This window comes from Polistes canadensis, unplaced genomic scaffold (genome assembly GCF_001313835.1).
Source record: "Polistes canadensis isolate GaletaPanama2010 unplaced genomic scaffold, ASM131383v1 scaffold_171, whole genome shotgun sequence".
In the NCBI taxonomy this organism is placed as follows: Eukaryota; Metazoa; Arthropoda; class Insecta; order Hymenoptera; family Vespidae; genus Polistes; species Polistes canadensis.
The window spans coordinates 108,246-121,387 of NW_014569718.1; the positions used below are offsets into that span (position 1 = coordinate 108,246).

Sequence of the window (13,142 nt, forward strand, 5' to 3'; positions counted from 1 at the left end):
TATTTCTTTTTTTTTTAGATATTAGCAGAGTTTAATTGATCGAAATTGCTTATGTTTCAACGAACGACATATGTAATGAAAATGATGCTAAATATAGCAAATTAGTAAAAAAACTATATCATATTTTTGTATTTCCTACCAATCATTATCCTTATCGATGTTATAATTATTTTTTAAAATGTCTTATTATAGAGGCAAATTAAATATAATTGATTTTACTTATACGTATTATAATTGATTCTTGATTTTACCGATAAGTAAAGCTTACTAGTTACAACATTTATAAACAAATATCTAGCAAGAAAATTGTTGATCCGTGACATATATTTTTTGAAACTAATCAAATTATGCGATATATTTCATATGATTAAAAATAAAGATAATATTTAAATGACCTCCTTTCGCTGAGACACCCTGTATAATATATATAGATATATGCGTGTGTGTATGTGTATATATAGACGAATTATTTACATGTTAAATTCATTTCCTAAGTTTATTTTGTGTTGAAGTAATTTTTTTTAATGAAAGAAAGGGAGAGATATATATATTCAAAATAATTGTCGCATTATCATGACATGCATGATGTGTTAATGCGTACATATAAATATGATATCTTTTGTACAATAGTCTTTTATAAAAATATTAATGGTTACTGCTCCTGAAAATGCAACACAATGATGAACGATCTAACCTGACAATATACGAAGAACGCTATGTCTTTTTTTTTCCTTTTTTACTTTTTTTGTGCTAAAACTTAATTGTAATATACCTACAAGTATATCAATGTCATTTAATATTGCTTCTATAAGACTGGAAAATCTCTTTTAACTTCTTGCATTATGATTTAACACCTGCATATCAAAGTTCAGTGCTGTATTCCATGCTTATGTTTGAAACAAAGTTTGGACACGAATCTCACATGTTGTAGTAGTGCGAAAGATAAAATATATATGTTTATATATATATATATTTGTAATTGGTCCTAAACGGAATTTGGTTTTATAAGCTCGTATTTGTCTGTGCTTCCACCGAGACTTTTCAATTCGATAACTAAATCCCTTAAATCAATTTTACGAGATATGACTAATTTTCTTTGCTCTTTCGAACCATAACTATGAGATTTTAGGCCCATTTGTCGCGCAAGTCTGCAAGAATAATTTATTAAATATCGATTCTTCTAATTCTAGAAAATTCTTGTTTCGAGATAATGACAAAATTCATTTTATAAATGTTAAATACTTACTTGTGTATTATCATTCTTTCTTCATTGGAGAATTCTGGAGAGAATACTAAATCAGTTTTCAAATCACCCGATTGATATTTTTTTAATATTTCTCTACACTTAAATTCAAATTCGCGTAGATTTGTTGATTTAACTTTCAATCCTAAACCATCTCGACTAACTTGTTGTTTAACGCTGTGAATTTTTACAAATGTTTTTTTTTTTTAATATCTGTCTTTGATTAAAGTAATTTAATCTAATAAGAATAACCTGCTTACATCACTGGCTCGATAATCCCTTGTTGAGATTTTCCAAGTCCTCCACCAGTCCAACCCATAAGTCTCATTAACTTCTTACCAATGTTGTCATCAGAAATAGAATCAGAAACGGATTCCTGCGGTGATGATGTATTTTGCAGCATTGTCGTTGTTGTCACACAAGATTCTTCGATAAAATTATTCTTAATCTATAAATAAATTTATTCGCGATGAACACTTTATATTAAATTATTGAAATAGATATAATATTAAAAAAAGGAAAAAGAAAAAAACAAATTTACCTTGATAGTATAATAATGTTTTTGTAATTCTTGTAATGCTTTGACCGATGCTTCTTTTTTGGCAAGCTTTGGATTTGTGCCGTAACATTCTGTGACTTGTTTATCGTTAATTAAAATAATACATTGCCTATAAAACGCATACATTTACATTATTAACAAAACGAGTCTAATTTTTTAAATTTAATTATCAATTCTTTTAAGTTAATCTACTTGCCACTTGTTTATATTCGCCTTATTCATTTTCCATTGGATATTTCCACCAGTAAGGTTGACAGAGCAGGAAAGTATAGTTTGCGGTAAATCACCAGGTCTTTCAACTAATACCATATCTCCAAATGGAGACGTGTCTGGTTTATTTTTTTTAGCAGGTACGTTATCTATCTTGTTTTCATTTTTAATTGAGCTCGAATCATTTGTACTTGTTTCCATCTTCTCCGTGCTACTACCTGATAACGGATTATTAAATCCTATAACTTTAAGCTGTGTTTGATCACATAAATGTAAACTATTAGATTATTATACATACAAATATATATAACATATATACAGAATACATAACATGTGTTTTATTTGACTTGATTTCAAAGTTATTCATTTTGAGTATTTTTTAAAATAAGCTATTGTGGATTATCGAACTACAAAAGTAACTAGAACTTTGAAATAAGACAAAATAAGGCACATGTTTGTATGAGCTTTTCTCATCGTTCTTGTTATTGCTGTTCATTATCGAAGCATATTTCACATATTATGAAATGTTCTGTATATATGAATATATTAACTCATTTAAATAATACAAAGAATATTTTGAAATTTGATGTACCTTGAATTTTGGATGTACCTTGTGCCTTAGTACGGGCAGCATCTGATGCTTTGACAAATGTTCTCTGTAATTTATTCTTTTTTCTTTCCCTATATTCACATACAATATCTTGGGCTAACTCTGATATCAAATTCATAGTTTCTTTAGGATATCTATAAAATTTCAATTGTAATCAAATATTTAAATCCAAAACATATACATCAAAGGAAAATGCAACAGAATAATACCTGCAACCTAAAATCTCAACATTGGTAAAGACTTGTGCTAAACATAGTAATTCATCTTCTGGAAACTTATCCTTATGAGTTATTAAAAATTTACGTCTTAATTCCCAATGCTCGTCGCATTCGTGCTCCGTTTTATATTGTTCTACGTCCCAATCTGTTGATCTACTCATCCTTTGATTTAGATATGATATGTGTATACTAATTAAAAAGGTTAGTTTGTTGATTGATATATATATATATATGTATATATATATATATTTATACTTTACACAATACAATATTACTGAAATAAATATGAACAAATAAATTAGATCATTAAAAATATCGGTAATAAATATATTAAAATGATCTAATTGTTATTAAAATAATTATTTTTAATATAATAAATGCAACTCACCACTTAAACAATGTGAAAAACAGTTCGCGGTACACTTTCCGTTCGGTTGACATCTTTGATCAGGTGACCCAACGTGTGCACCCTCTAGCGGTGAATATTGTTTCTAAAGGTGCAAGTACGATAATTGATTTACACGTGCGTGTATGCAATTATATTTCAATCGATAAAATATTTTTTATCTTAATTCTCAATCGAATTTTATTGGTGTAATAAAAAAAAAAAACATAAATAAATGTAATGATTACATTAATCGAATAAAATAATTTGTTTTAATTTTATACTTATATTTATTAATTACACAATTATTTCTATTATATGAATCTTTTAATGTAATGATTGATTTGGAAATTCTAATTTTCCCGCTTTGGATTTGCAATAATCGAATTATCGTATCTCGAAACTCGATTATAGGAGACTGCGCTGTAAGAAGATCTATGAGAGACATGACAGTAGTGAATGTGACGTGAGTGAGTGTATATGTGTTTTTTACGCGGATCAAATAAAATATAGTGTTTTTTATTAATATCTATTAGTGTTTATATAATTATATGCATCAAGAATACATTTGATTTTTTTTTCTAAAAAGTAATACCTTGCAATAAAAAAACAAAAATTATAATAATTGTGACCATATATAACAAGCAAAAAAAAATTATATTTTTTCTAATCTAAATCAATTAAATTATTGCATAAATGATTACAAAAATTCAGTGTCTGTATATTAACGAAATTAAATTTTCAACTGGAATAAAAATGATCGAGAAGAATAAAAAGGTGTTAGAACGTACGTATGATTTTTTTAAATTAAAAATTCATCGTCCAAATCGATCGCGAATAAAACGATGAATGCTACTTGAAAAAAGACAACCTTGAAAATATCAATAGCTTTGTACACGTGTGTGCACTTGTTATAATATTATAAAAAATTAATTGTATTTCGATTTTTCCTACGAAACTAACATGAGCGAAGATAATAATAGAAAGTGAAGTGTGCTGAACGAGTGAGTTAAATCAATTGCATACGCGTACGAATAAAAGGAAGGAGAAAATTGTTCGAATGGAATAACCGGAAGAGGATAAACGTTTGAAATGACACAGATTCACCATAGTATCCTTGTAATACAATAGTAATTTCACAATAGAGTATTGTGAAACAGGAACAGGTCAGATCATACATAAAGGAATCGGATTGTAGTTGGTGCCAAGTGAAAATGTGATCCAGTAAACGGTGAGTTTTTAACTAAACATATAAAAAAAATAAAAAGAAAAACAATTTAATAATTATCCGTATAATTAATTAGGTTTCTCAATCACAAGGATCGTGGAATCGTATTAATTGAATTTCGTATTATTAAAAGACGCATCTACACGCGTTACAAGAAGGAAAGAAAACAAATTTCAATATACAACAAACAAAATAAGTATAACCGTTCGTATTTACTTATCCTTCGAAGGATATACAATATGCGTCAGAGTATAATAACGAAATGAGTTGGTTAAATGTAACAGTGAAAAACGATCCGTCATCGGAAACCTATTCAAATGTATTCGGATTATTCGTATAAAAACAAAACTATCAATAATTCAAATAATTGTGATCATGTGTTTAACAAATATATCAACGAATTTACCAATAAATAATAATACATCGTTATTGTTAATGAAAGAACCAACAGTGCAACTATTAGTGACAATATCCGATATTTATCAGCAACAAAATCGATGAAAATCAAAAAGAAGAGAAAACAAAAAAGAAACAAAAAACAGGATCTTACTGTTTCGTTCTGGATTTTCAACAAAATTACTTCTCTCACTCTCTCTCTTACACACACGTGCACTACAAAATTCCGATAATAATAATAATACTAATAGAACAAAAATCGAGAGACCAAGTATGAAAAAATTAATCCACTTCTATTGATCCTTGTTCCTTTGTATTCGTTTCACTCGTTTATGTATTCGTTCCTGTTTTTTTGTCCCTTTGGGAAAAACAAATAAATTCTCGAGAATTGTTTAGAAGTAACACACAGAAGAATTTAATAAGAACTCGAAATTCATTGTCGATTATCGACCGGACGGACCGGGGAAAATGCATCGACCTGAGGACGCAGTCGCTGCACAGGCGCGGCCTTGGGCGCCGAAGCTGCGCGATTTTTCTCGACGTTGGATAGAATCATTGAGAGCATTATACGGGGAAAACGCAGCATCCTCGGTAACGACAATCCGTAATTTAATGGGTAATTTACAAAGTGATGGTAAAAAAAAAGGAAAGAAGGTAAAGGATAATGCAAATGTAACATATCCGAACATCGACAATCCGGAATTTCCTGAGATAATAAATGTTAAAAAAAGTTCCAAAAGTTTGGACGATGTTACTAGTTATGAGATCGGTAAAAGTAATAACACGCAACATTTTTATAAATCATCTATTGAGAAATTACAAACGCCTGCTAAAAGACAGGCACCTAAACCACCGGTGACGACAACCACCGAAAAGGTTGGTTACAATGTTCTATTGTAATATATTTTTCTTTTCTTTTTATATATAATTTTTTGACAAAATGTTTAAATTGTATTGTTTAGATCGTTACGACAACGCCCGATGAAAAAACAAAATTGATATCTCAATGTCGCGAGGAATCATCATCAAATACGATGATCCCTTCTCGCGATGTTGAGAATAAAAAGATCGATAAGACACCTAGTAGAACGTCTATTCTTATCAATGGAACAACATCAACTACGAAAGAACCGATTATTGAAGCTAACACAACCCCGGTGAGCCTAACGAACCCCTCATCCACCTTGTTGGTCACCGACTCCTGGCGTCTAGCCAACAAAGGTTTGCTAGTTGCCGAGATATCTGCACCGCTCAGTCAGGAATCTTCCAGTGACAGTGTATTTACCGATACAGAAGAAGTTCCATTACCTGCGGAAACGCAATGTGTTCCTAAAACACCATCGTCAACTGATACATTAATTGCTTCAATCAATTTAAAGGATGACCATAGCGAAAAAAGATCACCATTCTCTGTTCTAAGGCACAAAAGAATTCAATTACCACCGACACCATCTCAATTGAGTAAGAATATTGATTGATTTATTTATTTACTATTTTGATTAGATTTCAAAAACAGGAAAACAAAATGAATATGAAAGTTTCAGATTATAGATTATATTTGCTACCTTATATCATTCTTATCGCAACATGACATAAATATTTGATTAGTCTTAGCACTATAAAAGAAAAAAATACTTATTATATCTTTTATCTTTTCAATTACGTTACGGATTTTATTTTTCTTTTTTTTTCGACGAGTCATTATTTTGTTACCTTGCGAAAGTACGATTATTATCTTACTTTATTTTAATACACCCATTCATTATGATAATTTATATTGTTTGCAGATATTTCGCCATCACCTGTTATTAGTGATACCAGAAAGACACCACATAGAAGACACACGATGTACGAAACATCACCGGAAAGTCAAGTACTTCGAAGAGTTGCTAATTTGGTTTTAGATCGTGCTAGTCTTGAATCGAAGATCAACGATAACGCCAAAGTTATACCACGTAAACTTGATTATGGTCTTTATAGTAAATTCGAAGGTAAGTTTAATTAGCAATCTGCATTTTCAATATAATCAATTTTTTTTCGAAACTTGCACGAGTATCGTTCCACATAAATATGTTCGTACGAATCATCGTATTGTGCGACCCTTATATGGCTCGGTAAATTGTTCATATGGGGTTTTTTTACATAAGAACGACTCGTATATGGGTTAACAGAAAATAATATTTCAAATATACATTTTTATTTTCGTTATTTATCGTTTATTATGTTAATCGTGTTTGCATGATCGACAGAAAAAAAAAAGAAAATATTATTTTCGTATAATTTAATAAAAAAGGATACGAAAAATATAAATTTTTCATTAAAAACAAGAACATTCGAGAGACGTAAATCATTTTAAAAATGTGCTGAACGATAATGAAAATGAAAGGCGTTTGCACTGATAAGAGAGCCGACAACGACGACACAACACACAAAGAAGAGATATTTCTCGTGTAAAACCTGTTTTTAGTTTTCTATCAGAATTCGGTCGATTGTTATAGCGTCGTTGCGATATCGAAATAGTCGAGAAAAAATAAGTATTATTGCAGAATATTTTTTTTTTTTTTTAACGTTGACAGTTGACTGACTGACAGAAAATACGATAACGCGGTGTCCTCGTCATTTCTGATTTAACATTTAACGAGCAATGAAATTTAATGTCGAGCTCGTTTACATTTTCTTTTTGAATTTCAATTAAATGTCAAGAACGTTGAATTTATCTGAATTTAAAAAAGAACGATTAGGTTTGTATTTTTTATATAAACCCCCATCGAGGAAGTATTTCATTTCATTTCAATAACATTTTTTAACGTGTTAACAAAAATAATATACACACATATATATATATTACTCACATGTTTTGAGATAATACAATTACGCGAAGAAAAATCTCAATTTTACAATACAGAAGATAATAATTCATAAAAGAGAGAGAGAGAAAAAAGAAGAGAAAGAAGATAAAGAGACCTAAACGATAAGCTTGCTAGCTCATGTTCACGTGCACAATGATAACCGGTTCATACATTTCTTTTTTTTTTCTCAATTACGGATTATTTCTCTTTCGAGATATCTTTTTTTTTCGTTTCAATCTTTTTTAGAAAAAAAAAGAAAAATAAAAAAAAAGAAAAGAATTAAGTACAAAAATCATTGTTATCATTGTCAAGGTTATCAAGGTATATTTTCTTATTTCATTTTATAGGATTACGTTTGATAGAAGTATTGACGTCGGAGTTGCCAGAACATTTAAAATCACAATTGACAGATGCAGAGCGTGAAAAACTCGAGCTTGCATTTTATTCTCGTTTGGTATCGACAGGTTTACTTCGATCATTGGCGGACAAAGATAGCACAAATAATATTCCACAAACGGTAAGGATCATTGGATTTAATGATATTAGCATAAGATTATTATAATAAAACGTTGGGATAAGCTGTCTCACCTGACAGCTGACAAACAGATACGTCAAATGATGAAACTTATCATTGTCGATTTTATTTGTTTGGTTTCAATCGTTAACAAATTCAGGACAATGTAAGATTTGTAATCTCTCAACCTAGTTATCGTGACATTTAACCTTTTTTCCTATTATACTTCATTCCATTTATTCGAGATTAGAAATATAATTCGAAGAAATTTTATCTAATTATTCTGAATTTAGATAAATTAACTTGTTAACCCAGTTGTGTGTGTGTGTGTGTGAATTTTAAATATGTCATCGACTAACGGTATAACAAATTTATTTCAGGTATCATTGAATAATTATCGAAATCAATTCGATAATAATACGTCGCAGTCGTCGTCATCGTCGTCGTCGTATTTTAACGAATCATTGAAAAAATCTAAAACCAACGAGAACGTACAACAATTGGAAAAGGAATTGATCGAGTTGAGAAACGAGATAGAAAGATTGAAAAAAGTTAATAAGGATGCTGTTACGATGGCACAGGACAAATGTGTTCAAACGTCACCAAAAAGTGCATCACCCAGCGTTACAAGTGCAAGTTCACCGTCATCGAACGATTACAAAAGTGCATCCCAAGCAACGAGTATCAGCGAAGGTGAAAAAATTACCGTTGTTTCTCTCGATAATTCACCAATTTTACCTAACAAATCGATTATATCGAAAAAATCGACTAAATCCAAAGAAGAACCCGAAATAACGAATCTACGTATGTTGTTGGAAGATGAGAAATCGAAGGTCCAAATGTCCAATCAAAAATCACTTTCACCGACTAACGAAGACATTAAAAGTCAAGATAATCATTTATTTCCCACTGAGAACGGAGAAATCGTGACCGAAATGTCGGAATCTTTGATTCCTGTCGTTGAAAGTATTGACGAAACAAAATTGGAAGAAGATATTTCGCCGAAATGTTTTGCTCCACCGGTTCCGCCTCCTCCACCTCCTCCCCCTCCTCCTCCTCCTCCTCCTCTTTTTACCCCACCATCGCAATCACCACTACCACCGTTAATTTCGATAGTGACTGAATCAACTATTCATTCCGAATCGAGACAAGTTCCAGCATTATTGGCTTCGTGTATCTCACCACCATTACCATCTCCACCATCTTCATTGGATTTACAAACTTTGTGCATTCCTCCACCTCCTCCTATGCCAGGTACTGAACAAGCACAATTTTCACAACAATCGCAAGTACCACCCCTACCTCCTCCAATGCCAGAACTGACAGGACAGAGTTCTTTATCTTTGTCCCAACCACCACCACCACCACCACCACCACCACCACCACCACCAATGCCAGGAATTTCAGGACCAATATCAGCACCACCACCTCCTCCTCCACCACCACCACCACCACCATTAATGCCAGGAATGGCTGGACCACCTCCTCCACCACCAATGCCAGGAATGGCTGGACCACCACCTCCACCACTTCCTCCACCAATGCCAGGAACATTTGGGCCATCACCACCACCACCCCCAATGCCAGGATCATTCGGACCACCACCTCCACCAATGCCTGGAATAATTGGACCACCACCCCCACCAATGCCTGGAATAGTTGGGCCACCACCACCACCAATGCCAGGTATGACTGGACCACCGCCACCTCCTCTATTTTCTACCTCGATCACGGGAGCAGGTCCTGGCTCAAATGCATCAGGACCACCGCCACCTCCACCACCATTCGCTTCTACTCCAACTCCTTTACCTGCTCCTCCTATCGGAGGCTGGAATCCTCCCAGCAGATCGAGTAAGTAATAAGAAATTATTTCATAAATGAAACATTGAAAATATTTAAAACCATTTATCCATAATATTTTTCAGCATTGAGGAAACAACCTTTGAATCCTGTTGTACCGATGAAACCACTATATTGGACGAGAATTATCGCACCAATGGCGGCTGTTCCCAGTGTAGGAAAATCTACGGTAAAAAATCAATGATTTGAATTTTCAATTATTACTCCGACTGCATTCATTTATTCAAATCAATTTAATAGACATCTTTTTGGGCGGAATTAGAAGAAGAAAAGGATCTAGATATCACCGAATTTACTAATTTATTTTCACGTCAAGTAACCGAACGTAAACTTACTAAAAAAGGAGATAATGTTGTTAAAAAACCATCGAAAATTCAACCTGCTAAGATTCTAGATTCAAAACGATCGAAAACTGTTGGGATATTGGAAAAAAGTTTGCACATTGATTTTACAGAAGTTGAAAATGCTGTTTACAATCTGGACACCAGTGTGATAGGTCTCGAATCTCTACAACAAATCTACGAAGTCGTTAGTATATAACTTTTTAAATGAAATTATTTTTCGTACGAAATGTTTATTTATATTTTCTTTTTTTTCGTTTTTCTTTGCACAGAGAGCAACGCAAAAAGAATTGGACGAGATATTAGCGCACGAGAAAGCTAATTCCGAAGTCCCGTTGGATCGTCCCGAATTATTTTTGAAACGATTAGCAGGGATTGATCATTTCAGTGAAAGAATGGCTTGTTTGGTATTCCAATCGGAATTTCAGGACGCCATATCGTCGGTATCGAGCAAGTTGACCAATTTAAAGACGATTTGTGATTACCTGAACAATTCTAATTCATTGAAAAAGGTGATGGCTTTGATATTAACATTGGGAAATTATATGAACGGTGGTAACATGATGAGAGGACAGGCAGATGGTTTTCATTTGGAAATACTTGACAAATTGAAGGATGTTAAATCTAAAGTACCCGGTATTACTTTGTTACATTTTATTGTTAAAGCGAGATTAGCTCAGGAAAAGGATTGTAATTTTGATGAACCTTTACCGTTACCCGTACCTGAGCCGGCTGACATAAAAGCTGCATCGACGATCAATTTTGAAGATATTACCAAAGAACTTCAAAGGTTGGACGATCAATTGAAAGGTACGATATTCACATTTTTCAAAAATCTACCTTTTTATTTCTTTATTAATTTACTTATTTATTCTGTTTTTAGCTTGTCAAAAAAAATACGACGCAGTTATAGAATCTAATCCGCCTAACGCACGTGTTTTTCAAGAAAACATGAACACATTTTTTACCAGTGCAACCACCGAATTAGAAAACGAGAATAAAGCTTTGGTCAAGGCAAAGAAAAAATTTAAAAGTGTTATGCAATTTTATCAATTCGTACCTAAAGGTGCGACATTGGATACGGCCGATCCTAATCAATTCTTTACACTGTGGTTTAATTTCTGTCACGATTTCAAGGTATTTGTATCTACGAATCGTTCTTTGTGCGTAAAATTGTCAAATTATTTCATGAATTTGTCATTCGTATGCAGGATATTTGGAAGAAGGAACAGCAACGTCTGAAGAAAGAAAAAATGGAACAAGAAATTTGGAAGAGATTGGAAAGCAAGAGAAACGTTAAAAGAAACAAATTACATCCTTTCGGGTTGAAAGCTAGGTTATTAAGGGATGAAACTCTCGAAGAAATATGACGCGTGATAATCTCAATTAGATGAATGAAATTAAATAGAAAATATAATTAAAATAATACAAAAAAAAAAAAAACACACAAAAAAAACAGGAAAACGAATCACATAAGAGAATGTTGAAAAAAGAAAAGAAAATAAAATAAGATAATGAAAATAATAAAATAAATCAAAGGTTTAATAGTCGTAAGTACAAAAAAAAAAATAATAAAATTGCAATGATGGCTTAAAAAAAAAGAAAAAAAAAAAAACAATAATTCACTTCGGACGAAGTAGGTGTTTTCTATTCGTTCAAACAATTCAATCGTTAATTTATAATCTGTTACGTTTTTTTTTTTACTGATAATCGTTTTGTCAAACTATATATTATATTATTTAAATTATTTATATTTATATTTGTCTTACAATTAACTGTTAAATATTTTTTTTACGTTTATTCCGTGTATCTCGCTAATTATTTATTTAATATTATCAATTAATTATCTCTTGTATTGCGTATTTATTAAAATAATATATATATATATACACACATATATATATATACAATATATATATATATATATATTATCTATGTTTTATAATAATGATAAAATATGGATTTTGATCAGTATTCTCGTTCGATGAAAAATAATGAATAAATGAATGAATGAATGAATGAATTAGTGAATTGAATTAAATGAATTATTGATTAGATTGCAAAAAAAAAAATATATAAACTTTGTTAACGAAAAAAACAAATAAAAGAAAAGAGAAAATTTGTATATATTGAATATTTAAAGAAAGGTAGAAAAAAATGGCGTAAAAAAAAAAATAGAAAAGGAAGGAAACAATAATAATAAAATAAAATAAAAGAAAAGAGAAAAAAATCATCAAGTCACATCGGTAAAAATGTCCGTCCTGATCTTACGCCGTAGGAATGCCATAGATCTTCATTTGCCTCTTTTCCAACGACATAATTCTATAGAAATAAAAATAATAATAATATAATAATATAATTATCAATTTATATAATCATTGTTAATGTGTAATAATCTCTCAACAATTTATAATACGTTAATAATTAATCTATTAATATCTGCATATAGCTACAAAAAAAAAAACAAAAGAAACACGCGCCTAAAAACGTACACTGTGTTAAGTTTTTTCTTACGAATTTTATATATAAACTGTTTTAATATATGTAGAAAGAGTGAGAGAGAGAGAGAGAGAGAGAAATAAAGAATGTTTAATAAAAAAGAATAATGAATAAACAAACAAACAAAAAAATACTTTGTACATTTACGAGCGTTTAGATAATATTTAAAACACAGTTTTCGTTCATAAATTTTTGTTCATTGTACTTACCTGTTTTTTCTTTCGTAACTT

General features: G+C 31.0%; 2 protein-coding genes across 5 annotated transcripts; one reads left to right on the forward strand and one right to left on the reverse strand.

Annotated features, from left to right (window-relative positions):
* Positions 1-731: 731 nt before the first annotated feature.
* On the reverse strand, positions 732-5,206 carry LOC106789222 (NF-kappa-B-repressing factor). Of its 4 annotated transcripts, none has more exons than XM_014753281.1 (9): positions 5,118-5,206; positions 3,229-3,331; positions 2,832-3,002; positions 2,605-2,756; positions 1,999-2,230; positions 1,785-1,911; positions 1,504-1,691; positions 1,247-1,420; positions 732-1,148 (listed from the first exon to the last, which is right to left on the reverse strand). In XM_014753281.1, the coding sequence occupies exons 2-9, from the start codon at positions 3,279-3,281 to the stop codon at positions 986-988; spliced, it is 1,260 nt and encodes a 419-aa protein (XP_014608767.1). In that variant the 5' UTR covers positions 3,282-3,331; positions 5,118-5,206; the 3' UTR covers positions 732-985. The 4 variants fall into 4 exon arrangements, with proteins under 4 accessions (XP_014608767.1, XP_014608765.1, XP_014608766.1 ...); XM_014753279.1 differs by having other exon boundaries at positions 2,832-3,029; XM_014753280.1 differs by lacking the exon at positions 5,118-5,206 and adding an exon at positions 5,004-5,018 and having other exon boundaries at positions 2,832-3,029.
* A 93-nt stretch (positions 5,207-5,299) lies between these two features.
* LOC106789221 (formin-2-like) lies at positions 5,300-11,862 on the forward strand. The gene is made up of 10 exons (XM_014753278.1): positions 5,300-5,725; positions 5,812-6,310; positions 6,637-6,840; positions 8,046-8,215; positions 8,593-10,063; positions 10,138-10,241; positions 10,313-10,600; positions 10,686-11,223; positions 11,297-11,550; positions 11,625-11,862. The coding sequence occupies exons 1-10, from the start codon at positions 5,318-5,320 to the stop codon at positions 11,781-11,783; spliced, it is 4,095 nt and encodes a 1,364-aa protein (XP_014608764.1). The 5' UTR covers positions 5,300-5,317; the 3' UTR covers positions 11,784-11,862.
* Positions 11,863-13,142: the final 1,280 nt, after the last annotated feature.

Coding starts and splice junctions, on each gene's coding strand:
- LOC106789221 (XM_014753278.1), top strand. CDS start 5,318: ATGCATCGACCTGAGGACGCAGTCGCTGCACAGGCGCGGCCTTGGGCG. Junction 6,311..6,636: donor ACCGACACCATCTCAATTGA/GTAAGAATATTG, acceptor TATTGTTTGCAG/ATATTTCGCCATCACCTGTT. Junction 11,551..11,624: donor ATTTCTGTCACGATTTCAAG/GTATTTGTATCT, acceptor ATTCGTATGCAG/GATATTTGGAAGAAGGAACA.
- LOC106789222 (XM_014753279.1), bottom strand. CDS start 3,281: ATGTCAACCGAACGGAAAGTGTACCGCGAACTGTTTTTCACATTGTTT. Junction 2,757..2,831: donor GTTGAGATTTTAGGTTGCAG/GTATTATTCTGT, acceptor GAAATTTTATAG/ATATCCTAAAGAAACTATGA. Junction 2,231..2,604: donor AGGTACATCCAAAATTCAAG/GTACATCAAATT, acceptor ATCCGTTATCAG/GTAGTAGCACGGAGAAGATG.